This window comes from Pristis pectinata, chromosome 3 (genome assembly GCF_009764475.1).
Source record: "Pristis pectinata isolate sPriPec2 chromosome 3, sPriPec2.1.pri, whole genome shotgun sequence".
NCBI classification, from domain to species: Eukaryota; Metazoa; Chordata; class Chondrichthyes; order Rhinopristiformes; family Pristidae; genus Pristis; species Pristis pectinata.
The window spans coordinates 116,607,232-116,629,705 of record NC_067407.1 but is presented as its reverse complement, the minus strand read 5'-3'; the positions used below and the strand labels follow the sequence as shown (position 1 = coordinate 116,629,705).

Here is a 22,474-nt window from a genome sequence, read left to right as displayed (position 1 = left end):
AGAAATGTGTCATCTTTAAGCCTTTTGGAAATCAGGTCATCTTTTACTTGCTTAGCTGTTCGCAGTAACAGAAATTTTGACCAGGGGTGCCCAAACTTTTGTATGCCACTGTATGTTATAACTGATATCACTGTAACATTGCAAATCCTGGTGATGTGATGCTTCAGCAAACTCTTATTTGATTCCTGACTTGGGTCATTGCCGACATTAATCTGGGGAATTTCCAGGGATTCTTGCTGATGTACTTCTGGTTTCAATGATGATTCTCATACCATCACTGCACAGATTGGAGTACTCTGTTGTGTGCAAACATTAACGCCACAAATGTTACATTCTCAATTTTTTTGACTATCCTATCAGAAGCAATAATATTCAATGATATGTATAATATATATGATACTGTGCATTTTTCAGTGGTTGACATGACTTTTTCTTTTGGCTGGAGTGATTAATTAAATGCAACTCCTATCTGCTCCATCTTGCAGGAAAGTGAAAAACTGCAAACACTTTTGCAGGCGGCTTTGGACCTTTCGATCAGTACAAAACCATATGATTGCGTTACTGCTTCCTACCTCTTGACCCTTCTGGTACAACAGGAAGGTTTTCTGCCAGCTCTTCATGCTTGTTCTTTAAAACGACAAACGATTGGTTACCAGTTTGATGACCTTGGCAAGGCTTATGAAAAGCAACCAGATAAGGAAATTCTGGAAACCAATATTTTAGAAGGTCAGTGCTGATCTACAATTTAATTCATTGTTTCTGGTAAAACCCAGTCTTGATTTTCTTGAATTACATGCTCCTGCCCTGAAGTTCCACATTGTGGAGAAGACAAATGTTTATTGTTTTTGCCATCGACAGTATTCCCCAGATTAATATCAGCAATGACCCAAGTCAGGAGTAAAATAAGAGTTTGCTGGTGCATCACATCACCAGGATTTGCAATAGAAGCATAGAACCATAGAACAATACAGCACAATACAGGCCCTTCGGCCCACCATGTTGTGCCGACCTTCAAACCACTCGCAAGACTAACTAACCCCTTCCTCCCACATATCCCTCAAGATAGAAAATTCCTCCATATGCTTATCTAACAATCTCTTGAATTTGACCAACGTATCAGCCTCCACCACCACCCCCGGCAGCGCATTCCATGCACCACTCACTCTCTGGGTGAAAAACCTCCCTCTGACGTCTCCCTTGAACTTCCCACCCATTACCTTAAAGCTATGCCCTCTTGTATTGAGCATTAGTGCCCTGGGAAAGAGGCACTGGCTGTCCACTCTATCTATTCGTCTTAATATTTTGTATACCTCTCCCCTTATCCTCCTCCTCTCCAATGAGTAAAGCCCTAGCTCCTTTAGTCTCTCCTCATAATTCATACTCTCTAATCCAGGCAGCATCCTGGTAAATTTCCTCTGCACCCTTTCCAATGCCTCCACATCCTTGCTATAATGAGGCGACCGGAACTGGACACAATACTCTTAAGTGTGGCCTAACCAAAGTCTTGTAAAGCTGCATCATTACTTCGCAGCTCTTAAACTCGATCCCATGACTTACAAAAGCCAGCATCCCATAAGCTTTCTTAACTACCCTATCTACCTGTGTGGCAACCTTCAGTGATCTGTGGATATGAACCCCCAGATCCCTCTGCTCCTCTACACTGCCCAGAATCCTGCCATTTACCTTGTATTCCGCCATGGAGTTTGTCCTTCCAAAGTGTACCACCTCACACTTCTCCAGATTGAACTCCATTTGCCGCTTGTCAGCCCAGCTCTGCATCCTATCAATATCCCTCTGTAGGCTTCGACAGCCCTCCACACTATCCACAACACCACCGATCTTTGTGTCATCTGCAAACTTGCTAACCCACCCTTCCACCCCCTCATCCAAGTCATTTATAAATATCATAAAAAGCAAAGGTCCCAGAACCGAACCCTGTGGGACACCACTAGTCACAGCCCTCTAACCTGAATGCACTCCCTCCACCACAACCCTCTGCTTTCTACAGGCAAGCCAATTCTGAATCCACACGGCCAAGCCTCCCTGGATCCCTTGGCCTCTGACCTTCTGAAGAAGCCTACCATGCGGAACCTTATCAAACGCCTTACTAAAATCCACGTAGACCACATCTACTGCACTATCCTCATCAATCTTCCTGGTCACCTCCTCAAAGAAACCTATCAGGCTAGTGAGGCAAGATCTTTCCTTCACAAATCCATGCTGGCTGTCCCTAATCAGTCCATGATTTTCTAAATGCTCATAGATCCTATCTCTAAGAATCCTTTCCAACAGCTTGCCCACCACAGATGTAAGGCTCACTGGTCTGTAATTCCCTGGACTATCCCTACTACCTTTTTTGAACAAGGGGACAACATTCGCCACCCTCCAATCCTCCGGTACCATCCCCGTGGACAACGAGGACTCAAAGATCCTAACCAACGGTTCAGCAATCTTGTCCCTCGCCTCACGAAGCAGCCTGGGGAATATTCTGTCAGGCCCCAGGGACTTATCTGTCCTAATAATTTATAACAGCTCCAACACATCCTCTCTTGATATTTACATACTCTAGGACATTACCCTTACCAACACTGTCCTCAGCATCATCAAGACCCCTCTCCTTGGTGAATACTGAAGAGAAGTATTCATTGTGAACCTCAACCACTTCCACAGCTTCCAGGCACATCTTCCCACCTTTGTCTTTAATCGGACCTACCTTTACTCCAGCCATCCTTCTGCTCTTCACGTACAAGTAAAAAGCCTTGGGATTCTCCTTAACGCTACTCGCCAAAGCCTTTTCATGTCCCCTTCTCCCTCTCCTCAGCCCCTTCTCAAGTTCCCTCCTTGCTACTCTATATTCCTCACAAGCCCTGTCTGGTCCTTGCTGCTTACACCTTATGCCTTTTTTCTTTCTAACTAGTTGTTCCACCTCCCTTGTCACCCATGGTTCCTTCACCCTGCCATTCCTTCTCTGCCTCACCAGGACAAATTAATCCCTAGCATCCTGCAAGAGATCCCTGAACATCGACCACATCTCTATAGTACATTTCCCCTCAAAAATGTCACTCCAATTTACATTCCCTAGTTCTCGCCTTATAGCCCTATAATTTGCCTTTCCCCAATTAAATATCTTCCCATCCTCTTTGCTCCTATCCCTGTCCATGACAATTCTAAAGGTTATGGAGCAGTGGTCACTGTCCCCCAAATGCTCACCCACCGATAGATCTGTCACCTGACCCAGTTCATTACCTAAAACTAGATCTAATATGTTACAGATCTAGATCTAATATCTAATCAATGTTACAGTGATACCAGTTTTTTTTTACAGCTACTTACAAATTTGAATGCATATTTAGAAAAAATGGTTTCAGGTTCCTTCACACTCCAGTATTAAGAGAATAAGAACTAAGACGTCCTTGGTTGCCTATTAGTGGGCAATTGTATTGAACACTGGGATTTAGCTGCAGGCGACTGTTTATTTGTTTGTATATCTGTTTATATATTTTATATCATACAATCTCTGTCCACAAAATAATCTTGCGACCTCATGCTTTTGAGAGGATTCAGCATTTGTACAATGGCTAATTTTAATCGTAGTTATTAGAGCTGTTGTAAAGTACGGTCATGCATTTTGCATGGTAATGTTAAATCTTAAAGTTGCGATGCATATACATCAGGAAAATGATGTTAAAAGGTGTCCACAGAGCTCTGATCATTGTACCCTTGGAACCATTCTGTTGCAGTACTTTTATGGAATGGCTCCTTCATTTTTAACAGGATGAAGGTGATAGTCCTAGGTGTGAGCCAGAGGTGCAGTGCTTGTCCAAGACTGGCCTGCCTCAGTCTTTGTGGTCTTGAAACTAAACAACCTACAGAGAAACCCAGTCTTGCGTAGTACCAAGGCATCAGATGCAGGATGGCCAATCTTTCATTTCGTTCTTTATTCCCCTTCTTTAAAGATGCTGTGATAGTTCACAGTTGAGCAGAAGGAAGCTTATCCCTCCAGAAATTGCATCCCACCTTCAAAGACACTCTGTAAGGAGAAAGACGGGCACATAGGGTTGCAAAATATCAATGGCAAATGTTGCAAGATGCCTGAGTTCTGCCAAGCTAATCTGCCAGATGCTGTATGCCCAGTGTCAGCTCTGTCTGGACTCAGGAAAAGAAACGTAATGCGATGCTCAGCAAATGGAACAAACAAGCTCTTCACACACTGTCAGCAACCTAGGTTTTATTAAATTACCTTGCTTCTCAGTTACTGCTTAAATGTAACTGTGCAGATAGTTGTTGAAATTTATTTGAAAACTTGTGGCTCTGAACAATTTAAGAAATGATGAAGAATGAGGTAATATTTTAGTCACTGGGTGAACGTGGTCATGTGTAGGAATGAAAACAGACTAAGTCCACCTTTATGTCTTCCACCTGCTTCTGATAAGGGTATTGTGCTCATGGAAGTGGATAGGAGGTTGGGGGAGGTTGTAGATGAGAAAGTGATGGGAACTTAGTTTAAGGGTACTAGCGAGGAAGAATAAAGCTTCCAAAAAGAGGTGACATTTTGAGGGAAGTGACAGAAAAGTAGCACCCAAAGGCCTATGACCAACAGGACAGGCACCCTCTTCAAGTAGTTCTCGTGGCAATTTGCATGCAGCATTGGACAGAAGCAACTTCCTGCAGATAGAAGACAGTAGCTGAATTCCCATCAACTAAATTCAGAGTCACCATTTTGAATGTGAAGTGTTTAAATCAGCACTTGAATGGATAGAAATTCTGACTGCTTCAAGAAGGAAGAAGTGAACATGAGACCATTGTGTGGAAACTCCCCGCCCCCCAACCACACACACATTCTGGTCAAATAATTGTATCCCCTTACGCTGAGAAGGACAGTTGTGCAGTTAATAAGCATCTTCCCACCATATTAGAAATGATCATCCCCACAGTCAACAGTGTCAATGCCTTGATGAAGGTTTCAAAAGGGAATGCCCCTTATCACACAGGTCAATGCGTATTTTCCAAAAATGGATCCTTCCACGATCTCTACCTTGCCTTTTTCTTCTGTTCTGACCAGGTAGGAAAGAAGTTGTGCTGTACTTTCTGCCCCAGCCTTGACATCTAACAGACATGGGGAATATTGTGAGTTGAAGACACACAAAGTGACAATTCAACTTTCCCAGCAGTATTTGTGTTCAGGGACTCAGCAGGCCAGACAGCATCCATGGAGAAAAGCAGGCGGTCAGCGTTTCGGGTCAGCAGGCATCCCGAAGAAGGGTCCTGACCCGAAATGCTGACTGCCTGCTTTTTTCCACGGATGCTGCCTGGCCTGCAGAGTTCCTCCAGCATCATCATGTCTTTCATCCTGATACCAGCATCTGCAGTCCTTTGTTTCTCCAGTATTTGTGTTCATCTTTTCTAGAATGGTTCTAATTAACAGGGTGCCTGGTCATTTGGCGAAAGTTAAGTTGAATTTTACTAACTCTGCATTCCTCTTCTGTGCTGAAGTATCAGTAGAGAATTCAATTGAAGACAAGTTAGTCCCATGCACTAGCCCCTGAGACGTCTTAGAACAATCTTGTAGCCATTCAACCCTGTGCCTATTTAGTTTTGCTGGCAGATCCAGTGCAGAGATGATTCTTCAGCCAATGACCTGGTGGTGCCCAATTCCTCCTCTAGTGGATGGGCATTGGCCTGCAAGGGGATCGCCTGGTTTTTGTTAGGTCTTAGTCTTGTTGGTGTCCGCATTCCTCCCTCATGCAGGGTGGCTCGCATCTGCATGGGTTTAGTCACTAACCATGCAGCAGCTGTGCTGGTTTATATGGTGTCAGCTCGCAGAACAGGAGAGGTTTGGTGTGATAGAGTGGAAGTAAATTTTTGGATTTAGTATCAATGATAGGGCAAAGCAGGAGACCCTGCCGTTCACTCAAATAATAACAGAATGCTGGAAGTACTCAGCAGATCAGGCTGCCTCCGCGGAGAGAGAAACAGTTAATTTTTCAGGTTGATGACCCTTCATTAGAACCAAGAAATTTTAAAAATAAAACATATTTTAAAAGTTGCAGAGGGGGAGGGGAAGGGAGAACAACAGGAGTGGATGCCAAGAGAGTCTGAATGAAACAAGTGGTGGTCAGCCGAGAGGGGGTGAGTGAGACCAGATGAGACAGAAAGGAATAACATTTCTGTTCAGTTATAGCTTGAGGTTCTTTGAGCAGAAGTTCACATCCAATCTGGAAAGGCTGGTCATAGGACATTGTTGTATTTGGTGTTAAATCTTCAAAGGTTGTAAGATGAGATATTTTTCCTTGATCCTACTCCGAGCCTCACCAGAATAGTACAAGAGTCCAAGAGCAGGGAGGTCATAGTGGGAGTAAGATGGAGAATTGAATTGAAAGGAAATGGAAGAAAAGGGTCAAAAACCCTCAGTCTAAAAGAAGGCTTTCAGCAAAGCAATTTACATTTGGTTCCTCCAAAGTTTAGTAAGCCACAATGTGAACACCAAATTGAAAGAAGTACTGGTGAATTGTTGCTTCATGTGGAAGTAGTGTTTGGGTCCTTGTATGGCGGGGAGGGAAAAGGTAAAAAGGCAGTTGTTGCAACTCTTGCTGTTGCATGGGAAGGTGCCATGAGAAGGAATGTGGCAGAGATGGACAAAGAAATTGGGCAATCATGCAGAGGGATAGTCCCTTTGGAATACTGAAGAGGAAGATATGTCTGGTGGTGGGCTCACATTGTAGATGGCTGAATTAAGGTATAGTTCAGTCTTTTAAAAAAAAATCTGAATGTTGAGTATAGCGTAAGGACTTTGAGGGTAAATGTGGGTTTGGATGACAATGTACACCAGAATGTTGCAGTTCCATTCATGGATCCAAAAGATTGGTATTGAAGGATGCAATCGCAGATGCTAAAAATTGTGGATTGTGTTTTTGATTTTTTTTGGCATTTTGACCCATTTGCCTTTTTATGTTTTGGAAAAATAAAAAAATTGTAAATCTTTATTTGGAATTATTTTTCCTCTCTTCGGAGATGAAATAAGTTGGAAGGATTCCAAAGAACGTTTTAATTCTCTCACAGCTGCAGAAATGGCACTAAAGCAGAGATAAAATGAAGAATCCTTGTTATTTCAGGGCCTTGGGCTGGGGTAGCTTCCAAAATCCTTAAGGACCTTCATTTAATTGAAACAGATAGGGTTCCTGTTGTGTGCACAGGATGTTGAAGTCATTTAGATTATTGCTCAGGTCCTTTGTGTGTGGGAAGAGCAGTCATTTTTCTTAGGGTTCCACCGTTGCTGAAATTGGTTCCACTAACTAGTGATTGGAATTGTCCTCATTGTTGGCTAACTGTGGTGCTCTATTGATCATTCACTCGAGGTTGAGCATTTGTTCCACGATTGCAACTGCACTTTATTCCTGATCGATCAGATTCATTTTTATTGAGCTTTTATTCATGCAACACTCCTTGATTGCGTTACTGTTTTGCCGTTTACATACTTGTTTTTAGTCACTGTGGAACAGTTACGTTATCTTGACCAGACTGCTGCACTGAGGCTGATTAGCTCCTGTTTCTGAAGTTGCAGTACAGAAACTCAATTGATGCCTTCTTTTCATGAAGACAAGATCTATATATAGCAATGAGAAACAGATTCCAACAGTACACTTTTACTAGCTAATTATTTTATTCATTTGGGGAAAATAATAATGAATGATATTTGAAATATTATAACTTCAGTGGCTGAAGCTGTTTATTTTGGTGAATGCTGTCCTGTGTATATTACTGTGGAATGTGGCTGCAAATTTTTGGCAGCATTTGACTTGCATAGAAAAGCTACAGCACGATTCAGGCCCTTCAGCCCACAAAGCTGTGCTGAACATGTCCCTACCCTTGAAATTACTAGGCTTACCCATAGCTCCATGTACCTATCCAGCAGTCTCTTAAAAGACCCTATCATATCTGCCTCCACCACCATTGCCGGCAGCCCGTTCCACGCACTCACCACTCTCTGAGTAAAAAACTTACCCCTGACATCTCCTCTATACCTACTCCCCAGCACCTTAAACCTATGTCCTCTTGTGGCCACCATTTCAGCCCTGGGGAAAAGCCTCTGACTATCTACCTGATCAATACCTGTCATCATCTTATATACCTCAATCAGGTCCCCCCTCATGCTTTGTCGCTCCAAGGAAAAAGGCCGAGTTCCCTCAACCTGCTTTCATAAGGCATGCTCCGCATTCCAGGCAGTATCCTTGTAAATCTCCTCTGCACGCTTTCTATGACTTCTACGTCCTTCCTGTAGTGAGGTGACCAGAACTGAACACAGTACTCCAAGTGGGGTCTGACCAGGGACCTATATAGTTGCAACAATACCTCACGGCTCCTAAATTCAATTCCCCGATTGATGAAGGCCAATACACCATATGCCTTCTTAACCACAGAGTTAACCTGCACAGCTCCTTTGAGCGTCCTATGGACTCAGACTCCAAGATCCCTCTGATCCTCCACACTGCCAAGTGTCCTACCATTAAAACTATATTCTGCCATCATATTTGACCTACCAAAATGAACCACTTCACACTTATCTGGGTTGAACTGCATCTGCCACTTCTCAGCCCAACTTTGCATCCTATCTATGTCCCTCTGTAACCTCTGACAGCCCTCCAAACTATCCACAACACCCCCAACCTTTGTGTCATCCACAAACTTACTAACCCACCCCTCCACTTCCTCATCCAGGTTGTTTATAAACAAAATCTTTACACATATATTGGTGCTAAAGTTCTGTAATGTACAGAAGTATTTCAAAAATGCAAGATCAATTTCATGAAAAGAGCTTTCGCAAAACTTAATCCATTGTGGGGATCTTACTTGATGCCTTTAGTTTTAAATCCCATCGGTCAAATATACAGAAACATTCAAGCACTTGCTTGAAAGGACTTGTGAATTAGTATAAAGAGTTATTTATTGGCTCTGTTATATTTAACCTGCATTTAATTTTCTTCTCTAATTTTCTAGTTATTAAATACTTGATGAATTGTCTGTCAGATGAGATCAGACAGGCTGAAAAATCTCTGGTGCATGCGGCAGCTTCTAACCCCTTATATGGAAGAGTTCATTGCATCATTGGAGCTCTGCAGCAACTCTCCCTAAAGTAAGTGTTCTTACTTACTGGCACCTGCTTCGGATGCCACATTCTATTTCCAAATATATAGAACGTTTCTGCATCAGACTTTGTCTTTTGGTAAACTGATTTTGAGAAACATCAGCGTTTACTAATGATAACTGTTAAACCTGTAGGTGGTGCTGTGATGGAAACCTATAGGTGGTGCTGTGATGGCATTTATAATGTTACGTGAACTCCAAACCTGCATTATAAAAGTTAGTGGCCTTGTCAGAATGTACCTGTTACCGTCCCTATTACTATTCCACTGAGAAGCAATGCAAAGGAAATGTGTAATTAGTCAAATATCTTTCTTCTATTTCCTCCTTCCCCTGCTTCCTCCTCTTTCCATATCAAATAAAAATACAGCTTCAAATGTTCAATCTTCTTCGATAAATGGTCCTGAATAAAATAATGTGACCTCTGACTTGCTGCTCCATACCATGGAAGCTTCTCTGTTACATTATCTTAATTTTTGTCGTACCTCATACTTATACATGTTAATTTCTTGTATCCCTAAAGTGGGAATTTACAAACATCCCCATTTTTCTCAGGTGAGCCTGTTTCCTGCAGTTAGCCTTAATGGCAGTTGCATTTTTATGGCCCTGTTGTGTAGTAGCTGATGTCTGGTACTCCTGTTGTATAAAACCCAATTGACGATGGCACATGATGTACACCAGTATTGTGTGTGTGTATTTATAATATATATACATACATAAAAAAAGTTAAATAGTAAGTACTTGTCATTTATGTGATGCATGTGTTGTTTCTGTAATTTAATTCAATTTATGAGTTGCAGAGGGTACAAATTAATATTTGGATTCACTTATGAAGGGTTGATGTGGACACGTACCACCATTATTAGCTGACTGAATCCTTAAATCTTCATAAACCATCAATGGCCAGATTGTTTATACAGACAGCTATACTGTTGGCATTAACAATACTATTCAATGCATTTTTTCAGGTCCATCACAAAATTAGCAGAATGGAGGGAGATAGTAGAAGGACTGATTTTAATGGCCTTCCATCTGTCAGCAGTGGTATCTCCTATTTGTCAGAGCTCCTCACCAGAAGGACTAATTCCAATGGACACAGATCTCGGTAAGCTAGTGCAGTCAATCAAGGTGGAATATCAGAGCAGCACATTAACATCGGGTCTTTTAGTCAGCGACAAGCTATCTGTACTTACTGCTGCCCTTGTAAACTTTGCCCACGAAGATACGGTGAATTCTATGATGTGAATTTTGCCTTTCCCAGTGTAGATTTAGTCAGGTGTCAGTTCCAAGGGGAGCCTTAATTTCTAATGTCCGTGATGTCATCGAACAAGTTGAGTAGCCAAACACAATTTAAGAAGACAGCAAACTAAGAAGTGAAAATCACAGTTTTGAACTAACAGAAATGATGGTTGCCTCTGTCACTTGAAATTAAGGCAGATGCTGAAATATCATGTAGTTTAATGAATTAAATAATTCACTTTTTTAAGATCTCAGTTTTGAATTAACATTGAGAAAATCACAATCCATGAATACAATTTGTTTTCAAGGTCAGAAGGATTACAAAGTAGTAATTATGATTTTATCTGCCATTTATGCTTCCATCCCATGCACTGTGCCATCAGATTTTTAGGCACTCTATGCATTAATAGTTCATTGATTCGACTCATTACACTGAGGAAGGCTGCAAAATAGTCCATCCTCTGAAGGAGCAACTTCTGGATTTCTCTGTTTAATGGCAGAGGTGCATAATTTAAAAGCTGCAGTCAGATTTCCTCCTATACACTACTGAGTGCTGATAACCACATTATTATTTCCCATCTAAATTTCCAGGCAAGGGTTAAGTTTTATTGAAACAAGGCCTGCTCAACAAGTTGAGTTGAGTTATAAGGAAAGATTGAGCATGTTAGGACTTCATTCCTCGGAGTGGAGAAGAATGAGGGGAGATATGATAGAGGTTTATAAAATGATGAGGGGCATAGACAGGGTTAATGCAAGTAGGCTCTTTCCACCTAGATTAGGAGAGATGAGTACGAGAGGACATGGCTTTAGGGTGAAAGGGGAAAGGTTTAGGGGGAACATTAGAGGGAACTTCTTCACTCAAAGAGTGGTGGGAGTGTGGAATGGGCTGCCATCTGATATGGTAAATGCGGGCTCGCTCTTAACTTTCAAGAGTAAATTGGATAGATACATGGACGAGAGAGGTCTGGAGGGGTATGGGCTGGGGGCAGGTAAATGGGACTAGCTGAATAGTTTTGGCACAGACTAGAAGGGCCGAATGGCCTGTTTTCTGTGCTGTAGTTTTTCTGTGGTTTTCTATGGTTTATCTCCTCGTTGACCTCTTCTAGTTTCCTTCTACTCTGATACAGATAAACATTTGGGATTGTGTTTGGGAAGACCAACCAACCTTGGATATCCATTGTCTTTCCCTCACCATCAGTTTCACATCTTCTACTTTGTTTTCCTAGGACCTTCTCCACAGGAGGCCTTCCAAAGGCATGTCTTAACTTGGAAATCTGGCTTCTCAGGGATTACAAACATTACACTTTTCCACATTCTTTCCCTGGTTTCCTTTTGTTTGCTGTTTGTTTAATGTGTTGTTCAACTTGAAATTATCCCATCAATTGTAAATTCTACAACTTTTCACACCTATAAAACTACCCCAAATTTCAAAGTGTTGTGTATATGGTAATTTAGTTTTCTATTTTCTGGATTCACTGCACAAAGATAAAATTATGTTTTTTGCTTTCTGGATTGACTGTACTGTGCAATTTGAGTAATTTTGAGAAGCTATAGAATACTTAGGATACACTTAATACTCTGGTTTTGTTTCTGGATGGGCTATCAATCAGATGTGAAGGGGCTCTGCGCATCTGCTGTACAAATTGTCTTTGACACTCAGTGCTACCCTGGATACAGCCCTCTCTCCATCAGCTTAAACACCTATTTCCTCCATTATTGGCACTATACCAACTATAGAAACCGACGCAGCAAATTGCCGAGGCTCTGCATCAACACCTCCCTAATCCTTGACGTTCAGAAGGAGAAGAGCTTGGGTACAATATCAGCATCAGTGGTGTGCTTAACGATGAGGGTGAGGACTATAGACTCTTAAGATGTCAATGGACTGGTCAAATAGGCAAAAGAAAAAGTAACAACAAGAATTCAATCCAGAACTTTGAAGTAAGCTTTTGGAGAAGGCTAACAGGGCAAGGGAATAGATAATAAGTGATAGAATGCAAAAAAATGTAGAGGAACAGAAGGGTCCTGGATGTGTAACATAGATTCTTGAAGGCAGCAGCAAAGGAAGTAAGGTGGGTAAAAGGCAGATGGGACACTTACCTTTATTGGTAAAGCTGCTAACCACAGGACCAAGGAGGTCATGTTGGAATTATAGAAAACACTAGTGAGCCCACAAATGGTGTACTGTGCAGTTCTATCTTGGCTCCACAGAGAGGAGATGATAGCACTAGAGGGATTGCAGAGGAAAATTTGGAGGGCAGGAGGCTGTTAATTATATGAAGAGAGTGGGTTTGGCTGGAGTAGGTTTGTCTGGACTAGAGTGAAGCTTTAAATGAGTTGTGCAAATCTGAGGGGCCTAGACAGTGTATAGGAAGGAACCTGGGGCCTGTACACTTTCTCAGCTGATGCAGTTGTATTTATTGGTTTTATACTTTAAAATGCCGTGTAGTGTAATTTTTAAATAGATTAATCCTTCCAATGATACGTAAGCCATCTTTTGACTTTGTTTTGGTTCTGGAAACCACATCTATGAAAACTTTTAAGGTTCTTCAATTTGTTGTTTGCCATGAAAAAACATAAAAGCTGTTACTAGATATATTAGACAAACTCCCCACAAGTTGGGATTAAAGTGTGTCAAAGGCCAAATTGTGCAATCTTGGTCCTCCTCGGTTTGCTGCCTGCAATCTATGTGAGCACTTGAGCAAAATAACTTGTTTTATAAGAAGTAAATTCCTTCCCCCTTTCCCTCCTCAATCATTGCTCTACTGTCCCCACTGAAATCAATGGGGTCTTGAGTGCTGTGCCAGGTGGTGAATCCTCGTTGCAATGTTGGGGGATCCCAACCATACTGGACTCTGCACTTGGACTCTACATGGAATTGGTGTCAGAGCAAAATGATGGATTTAGCCCAAAAAAAATCCCAATGTCTCAATATCTGCACTTACCGCAATAGCAACAGCTGAACATCAGTGGTTTTGACTAGAGCCACTTGCAAAAGCCAGGTTGATCTGGCTCATTGAGATGATAAAGTGCAACTTCAATCCTGAAGTTAAGTACAAGAGCCGAGCTGAGAATGCTTGGTGATGTAACAGTAGTCATTACTTTGCATTGTACACACAAGATTGCCAACAAATAAACAATAATGGTACTATATTTCCTAAACAGAGACTGCTGAAAGCTTGCATAAGATTATAAATGAAATAAAACCACAGGACACAAATGATTACCTTTGTACAAGTGAACGTGCTGAAAAGTGATGAATACGGAGAATCAAGTAAAAATCTTCTTGAAGACTGCAATCCTGTTGAAAAATTTGTGCATGACCATGACAGGTAACAAAATCAAATATTCTTCTAAGCATTTGTTTATGTGAAGGATCACATTGATCACGATATAAAGTTGACCACTATTGAATAGGCTTCTGATGTTGTGCTGCTTCTGTCTCCAAAGCAACTCCCCAGGAATTTCAATGTCCACAGTAAACTACACTCATAAAAATAGAGTATAACTGATCTAGGTCATACACCCCATTGACCCAACTCTGCCATTCTGTGAGAGTATGATCCTTTACCATAAGACATAGGAGCAGAATTAGGCTGTTCGGCCCATCGAGTCTGCTTCGCCATTTGATCATGGCTGATTTATTTTTCTCTCTCAACCCCATTCTCCTACCTTCTCCCTGTAATCTTTGACACCCTTAATAATCAAGAACCCATCAACCTCCGCTTTAAATATACCCAATGATTTGGCCTCTACAGCCATCTGTGGCAATGAATTCCACAGATTCATCACCCTCTGGCTAAAGAAATTCCCCCTCATCTCTATTCTAAAGGGACGTTCGGTCTTGGACTCACCCACTACTGGAAACATCCTCTCCATGTCCACTCTATCTAAGCCTTTCAATATTCGGTAGGTTTCAATGAGATTCTCCTCTCATCCTTTTAAACTCCAGTGAATACAGGCCCAGAGCCATCAAATGCTCCTTGTACATTAACCCTTTCATTCCTGGGATCATTCTCATAAACCTCCTCTGAACCCTCTCCAATGCCAGTGCATCCTTCCGTAGATATGGGCTCTAAGCTCTCCTGGCTGAGGATGAATCTGTTCAAATGTTATTATCAAACCCCATCAGAATGACACACAATCTTATTTGGAGTATATTACAAAGATGCTCTTGAATTATTAAGGACAGAAACAGCCCTTAAAACCACTTGTGATTCTCCCTATCATTTATTTAAATATCGACTTACAAATATATATAATATGTATGTGTGTGTGTGTGTGTGTGTGTGTTGTGTGTGTGTGTGTGTGTGTGTGTTTTATTTAGTATTATTTATTGATTGATTGATTGATTGATTAAAAATATAACTTCAGTACGATTCTTTGTACAGGTATAATTTCTGATTTGAGAGACGCAGCAGAGTTTAAAAAATACACTTTTTTATCTAGCTCTTGCATTTATAATCCGCCCCCACCCCAGTGGTACCCCCAATAAAAAGGAAATCCCAAGTGAATGATAGAGTGATACCTACCATCTACCTCTCAAGTTACCATGGGGCAGGAGGTACAGAAGCCTGAAGTCCCACACCACCAGGTTCAAGAAGAGTTACTTGCATTCAGTTCTTGAGCCAACCTGCACAACCCCAACTACTACCTCAGTATAGCAATACTGTGACCACTTTGATCACTTTGCACTACAATGGACAGTTTTTGTTCTAATTGTGTACTTTCTTGTAAAAATTGTGTACAACTTATGTTGTTTTCTTGTGAATGCTGCTTATCTGATATGTTTTTCATTGCACCTGTGCATACATGTACTTGTGCGTATGACAATAAATTCGACTTTGATTTGGACTACCTTTTGAGCCAGATTGAAGCAGTTTATTTTTGACTTCTCTGCCATCTGGTGGTCTATTAAAGGATCAGCAGAATTACTGAAAACAGAACTGCAGCCTCATTCAAGACTTGTTGCACTATTCCATCAATTACTATCTGACTTGCTGTTCTAAGAATGTTTTTTTTGGGGGGGGTGCGATTAGGAAGTGGGCATGATGTAGAGCATCCTATTTAGATTAATATCAAAGTACATTAAAGATGGAGATTTTTTATATGGGATTACATATGTTTCTACGTGAAGAGCAACTTAATTTTTTGAATTGCATATTTGAAGTCCAAGCGTAACCATAACATTTCTCAGTCCTGATGCAGGGTCTTGACCCAAAGCATTAACAGTTCCTTTCTCCCCACAGATGCTGCTTGACCTGCTAAGTTCCTATAATTTTTTTTTCTTTAAAATTTTATTTATTTTTCTTAGTTTGTCTTCAGTTCTCAGCTAAAGGCACTGGGTGGTGCTCTCACACTTGATATTGTTCATAGTCCACCATAATGTAAAACTGGAATTTGTGAACATTCTTCTGAGTACATTCAACACAATTCCATGGAACAAACTAATCTAATTATCTATTAACTAAAAATAAAAGCCCACCAACCAGAAACCCCCTTGGAGAATGTTTTCAGAAAGGATTCACAGTTGAATGATTTCCATTACTTTGTCTATAACTCAAAATTATTGTTTGAATAAAATCATTCTGACAGAATTAATTGCAGAAAATAAGGGTGAACATATTTTCTCATCTTTCACGCAGATATTTTGGTCAATTTTCTCTTTGGTTGTGAACTTAAGGGAGAAGATTTAAATGATCATGACATAAAGTTGTTCAGCAGTTGGATCGGTTTCTGAAGCTGTCAAAAAGATTATAAGCTAGTTCTACAGAAAAGAACATTGTACTGTATAATTTCTGTTAACCTTTGTTTCTACATAGAGTGATGATAAATGTATTGACTGGGGAGTATGTTGGGTGCCTCCGTATTGTGGGTAGCATGGTTTGATGTGATGGTTCAGAATTTACAACTTATAAACGTATGTATTTAAACGTATGTATTCTTGGAGGTATGACATCACTGAGAGATAGTGAGGGGGCAAGAGATCAGTTATGAGTAAGTTACTCTCAGTACTTGCTGCTAGGTGATAAGAATGGTATTGGTTGAAATTCTGTTTTATTTTTGGGGGGTTGGGGAGTGGGCATGGTGTAGGAGCATCCTATTTAGAATAACATCAAAGTACATTAAGGATGGAGATTTTTAATCTGGGATTACATATGTTTCTCATATACTTTATTTAAAAAAAATGCCATAATTGCCTCAAAATAGTGATAAGATGGATGGAGAATACTAGCAGTGCGGAGATGACTGAAGTCATGTGTGATTTTTTTTAAACTTCTGTCTCTATTTACCATATACAGATCCAGCTGGCCGTTCCTGCCAGGTTACTGCTCAAATGGTTCTCGTGTGTTGTTGGAGAAGTATGAGGAAATCTCCTTGCTGTTGGGATTCTTGTGTCAAAATTTGCCTGTTCAGTCAGCACCTGACTCAAAGGATGGACTACTCTCATTCCACCAGGTATCGTTTCAATCCTTTTGTAAATAAGGTGTTGTTTCCATGCTGAGAACGATGACGTTAGCAGACATATTGACACAAGTGGTGAAAAGGTATACAGTTAAAAACTCTCGTAATCCTTCATCTGATTGTTTAGCAATCTTGAAGGACCAGCATTTAGCGCATTCATCAGTTCAGATGTGAGCAGGGAATCCAGAGTGTAAGTGGGGTCTGTGGCCAGAGCCAGAGTTCCTTAGTGTGGACAGTCTCAGCATCTGCACTGTGGGCCTCTGGTGTGGTAGGAACTGGGGTTGAGGTGTGAAGGCACTGGAGGTCAGGAATGGCGGGTTGGCTTGTGGCTGGAGCAGTGTCTGGATGTTTCCTGATCCTTTAAATTCACCAGCTACAACCAGAAAATTTATATATTACTGTGCAAAACAAAAATGATGAAATAGAAGTTTTTTGGATATTAATATGAGTAACATCCAGTTGTCTGGAAAATCTGCAAGGTTTGGCACTAACAGAGTCCCAATAATGTTCAGATTATCAGAATTTTTACTGTCATCAATTATGAGAGAATGCAGAATGCATTCTTTCCAAGAATTTCATAATTTTTTGAAAGAATGCCAGGAACTATGATGCTGTTAAATTCTAAATTCATTCTTAGTTTGTAGATACATTCAGAATGGTCTGTCTGTTATCAAAGAGCTTGTTTCTGATGGCACACTTGGCTTTGTAAGTCCTCGGGCAAGAGAACTTACTTGAGGACTATTAAGTCTCTGTGGTGCCTTACCAGGTGTTACATAGTGTAATGTTACAATGTTTCTGCTTGTCACCAGAGCCACAGAATCATATGGCTTGATGTGGCAGACAACTAGTTTCCTTTAACTAAGTTTGTGCAGTTGGTGAGATAGTGAGACTTTGTTTGCCATTTGTAGTTGCTGTGTTCTTCCATCTCTGGCTATATTCTGCACAGTTGCATTTCTAATGCCGCTGCTGTGGAAGATCCATCTGCTTGCTGAGAACAATACTATGTCTGGATCCTGTATTTCTTGAGAACATTAACTGCTCTCTCCAATTCCACAGGTCCTTGTGATTATATTTTTCTGAGCATATGGAAAAACATTTTTGAAGGGATTATGATTAAGTTACAGTATAAATCAGTTTCTGATGAAGAATGTTCACGTGAAACATTAACTCTGGTATCCACAGATACTGAGTGTTTCCAGCTTTTTCTATTTTATTTCAGATTTCCAGCATCTGCAGTTTTTTTAAAATTTTCAGTATCATAATTAAGTCTGGGTCATGCACAAACCTGCTGGTGTAAACCAATCCTGGTCAATCATAATTGAAAATTAATTTACTACAATTACAAAGATGGGTGCTGTGTGTAATTTTGGAGCCTGGCATCAAATCTCATTGACAGGCCTATAATGTTACACATGATGAACATTATTGTGATATTCTTGTTTGGCAGCAAAAAGAACTGCAAATGCTTGGATTAAAATACTAAGATCCAGACGGAATTGATGCCAGATACAGCATTCATATTTCAAGTGGTTATCTTTTTAACTTGAGCAGTTGAATTTCGCTAAAACTCAAAATTTTTTTGATATTTTTTCCTTGGCCATTTTCATCTTTATTGTTTCCATGGTAATAACCTGTGCTTATTTTCAAAAGCTTGGGTGGTTGATTACATTGTTACACTATGTAAATATGAATTACACATAAATGGATGTCTTGCTATTGTAGTCATTTTAAATATTGTTAAATCAGCAGAAAAACTCAATGGGAAACTATCTCACTCACTGCCTGAAAAAAATTAATTATTAGTTCAAAGAAAACTTAGTTATTTCACATCTGCAATTTAAAACAAAAAGTAATCTGTAGAAAATGTACATAACAGATTGAAGGCATTACTGACGAATGGAAGAAATGAGCTCACATGGAGTGCATAGATCTACCAGTTCCCTTTTCAATAGTCAAATGTATTAGCAATAAGATCAACTCTTTAAGAACTATTGTATCGTTTTTTGCACTTATAGCTCTCAGAAATTAAGTTTAGTTTCGTTAATGCTTGTCACTCTGTACCAGGTCCCGGTCTTAATTGATTTATTTATGTTGAGAAGAATCTGGGAGAACAATGCACTCTGTATGCTATCTTCTGTTTTTTAGTTACGTCCTCTATCTTTTTTTTCTGAACTGAGCTCATTTATGGATTACTGTTTAAAAACAATTGGACACAGATGATATACTTAACCTTTGTTTGTCCTAATGGTTACTTCGGCCAGGCCATGAAGAAAGCCTTTTCCTGCATGAGTTTTTAATGATGAATTTGACATGGTATGAAAGTAAATTGGGCCTTCATACTGTAGTTGAAAGATTGAGAGCCTCATTGAGATGTCTGTGCAGAACTGCACAGTTTTAGTTGTGCAAAGTTTAGAAAGGCATTTCAAGCATTTTTTTTAATCTGGAGTGTCCCGTACCTTTATTACGTAACCTGTTGTGTAATTATTTGGCTAACCTTCAGTTAGCTTTTTAAGTCCCATGGCTAATGTACTTGCGGACACAGCTTCCAAACTGTCATTAAACCTTCCTAACACCATTTCAGCATCCCTGGATGAAAATTTTCTTTTGTAAAAATACAAAGCTGTTGCATTTTTTTTTAGCCAATATAAACAATGATGTAAGGGATGAAAAAGGACCATAATTATATTGGATTTATAATTGTTTTGGTTGTTTGACACCAATTAAAATTGGGTTTAGATGGTAAACAAACATTAGTTATTCTTTTTCAGTTATTAAATATAATAAAATTAAATATTATGAATAGAAGAGCTATTTGTATCCTTTCATGTCGGCATCCCAAACCAGTCCTGTTCCTACCTTGCCTACATTTTTCTCCAGGAAATAGTAATTAGGCTAAGTGTAACCTTGATTGTTAATCTTGGACCCATGCTCCTGACCTTCCAAATTAATCTAAGCCCCCAAAGCCAGTGGGAGAAACCAAAATTCAGCCCAGCAAGAAGTCAGCTAAATTGGCAGAAAGCTGGGATTGAACCTGGGCCTTTCTAACCTATAGATTCAGGCACTTGCTGCCTTAACCAGTAGAAATGGTTGAAAATCTTTGTTCAACCATTATTATTTTACAGACTACTTAGCTGTAATGGGACCTCTGCCATTGATCCTCCTTGTATTACATGAGAGCTCAGCGATTACATAATAAATTAAAGTTAGTGTTTTTACATACTTTGCTTCCAGATTGTGTCAGAGGGGTTGAGATGGTGGATGCAATTTCCTAGTTCCCTTATTTTTGCTGTGTGGTTCACCAGCTACCCTGTAGATTGGCAAGGAAATGAACTTTTAATCAGAAGCTTTTTATAGATATCATTCAAACAAGTACAATTCCCATGATTGCAATGCACAATAATTCTGGTTTTGGTTGCAGGTTATGTGATATTGTCTTTTTTTTGCTTGATATTGGTGTGACTGAAAGTTCAATTTTCGACACTGAAGTCACAAATTGTGACAGGTAACTGGAAAAAGCTGCATTATGTGGGGATAATTAAATTATGTGGCAATTTCCGTAACGTGCTTAAGGTATTGAAAGAAAACTTATTCAGTTAGACACAAAGATCTGCTGTTCTTTACATCTAAGTAACCAAGTAATTAAAAGTCAATTATTGAAATGATTAGAGTGCAGGAATCAAATTGGCCTTTCCACTGTGGTGAATAGGGGCCTGGTATTCAAACGTTCATGTCAAACTTTAATTATTGTTATTTGTAGCAAATGGAATTATTTGTACTTTGCATACTATTGAGGCTAGAGAATTTCTTGTCTTTCAGTGATTTTTTTTTTAACAAGTACTCTTAATTAGATTGCATTGGCAGAATAAAGATCTTGGGGGTGACCAGTTTCAAATATAAGCAAGATAATACCCAACTTGTCACTGCATTTTTTAAAAAAAAAATGTCTAAGCACACACACACCATGGTCATCCGTAGGTCAGTCGTAACTTTTACTATGGATTACTTCAAACTAAATTATTGATGTAAATGAGTCATATGCCTAAACATATCACATTTATAATTTTAAAAAGGAAAGTCTTGTGTCTTTTCATATTTGTTTTAAAATTATGGGACAGTGTTTCAAGAGTGCAAGAATGTGCCTTTCTTTATGATACAGTTTTGGCTTTGGTAAATAGAAGTTTACAAAATAATGGTACTGAATTAAGGATAAGGGTTTCATTTATATTTGTCGCTGATATTTCCTAATACTGGAGATCATCATAAAATGTCACTTTCTAGTCATACATGGATCTGATGATGGCCATTAAAAAAGGTGATTGTTTCCTGTTAATTAGAAATGAACATCTCAAAACCACATTGGTTTACTTTTGGATATCATAGTGTTTCTTGATCACATTAACTGATGCTGTAATTTATTGGGATGCTGTAAGTTCAAAGATTGCCTTTTCCCATCTATAGCCTTTGGATAGAAGGCAGCTCCGACAGATGCTATCCTTTATGTATATTGCATCCTGTGCATGTTAATGGCTGCAAAGTCTCAGGGGAAATTGACTTAAGCAGCTGTAACCCTCTCCCATTGCATGGAACCATCTATGGTGTGTAAGCATCTTATTTACAGTGGAAGAAGGCCTGGTATGAAGCCCAAAGTGCTACACTGATAAATGAGTGGGAAAAAAACCAACTCCATTAAAAGTTTGAGTAATGTTTGTGGATCATCACACTTTAGCCAAAGTGCAAGGAATGTGAAATTGTTTTACCCTGGCAGTTTTGAAAGGAAAACCCAGAATTGACATCACTCAGTGAAGTAGAAATTAAGAAGGAAATGCAACATTTTTAAAGAAAAATTTACATCCCTTTCCACCCACCCCTACCACCCCCAATCTTGCTGCACGGAAAGTTGCATTGATGCATTTACTTTGCTAATATTTCTGGCTTGAGAACGATGGGCCATTATTTTTGAATTGGAAAAGACTCGTGTTGTCTTAAAAGCTTTAAGCATATTTACAAATTGTAGGCCCCTCAGATCTTCATTATTTTAGTGGACATGCTTGTGATCTCCCTTTTGCCACTCTTGAACTAGGAGGTTGAAAGATTGTTTTTTTTTTCTTGAAAAGGAAGAATGAAAGGCTTAAATAATAGTGCAGGTTGTACAAAAATATCATTTAGAATTTTGTGGCGTTTAACATAAGTACCTTTACTTTTAAGTATGCCACTTTCTTTCTGGTCTTGCCTTGATAAGATGTTTTCTGAAACAAGATGGGTGTTTTTTTGTTTGGGGCTGTATGTTTAGAGTTCTCGGTTGGATGTTATTTAAGTTATATGTTTAAATAATATGGCCCCATCCAAACATTCTCTCTTCCCTTCCTCCTCCAACACTGCTGACATGATTTAAGTCAATGATCCTCCACTTTTTTTTTCATGGAAGCCCCACTTGTTCACACTCATTAAAATGTGTCCTCGTCACTGGTTTCTCCTTTTAATGAGTTGGGGCTGTGCCAGGATTTCACAGGGACAGCTAGCAGCCTTGTAGTTTGTGTAGCTATCATGCCAAGTATATGTTGTTTTTATCTATTTTAATTTCTTCATAGATTTTCTAACTAAATTATCTTAACATTATTGAAGCTTTGCATGA

The 22,474-nt window shown here is 39.7% G+C and overlaps 1 protein-coding gene across 1 annotated transcript in view; it reads left to right on the top strand.

Annotated features, from left to right (window-relative positions):
• thada (THADA armadillo repeat containing) overlaps positions 1–22,474 on the top strand; it is a 299,794-nt gene that overhangs the window by 35,650 nt on the left and 241,670 nt on the right. Inside the window, 6 exon segments of the mRNA XM_052011253.1 lie at positions 486–726; positions 8,995–9,130; positions 10,107–10,243; positions 13,543–13,608; positions 16,680–16,742; positions 16,745–16,836. Coding sequence (XP_051867213.1) covers positions 486–726; positions 8,995–9,130; positions 10,107–10,243; positions 13,543–13,608; positions 16,680–16,742; positions 16,745–16,836 — 735 coding nt within the window.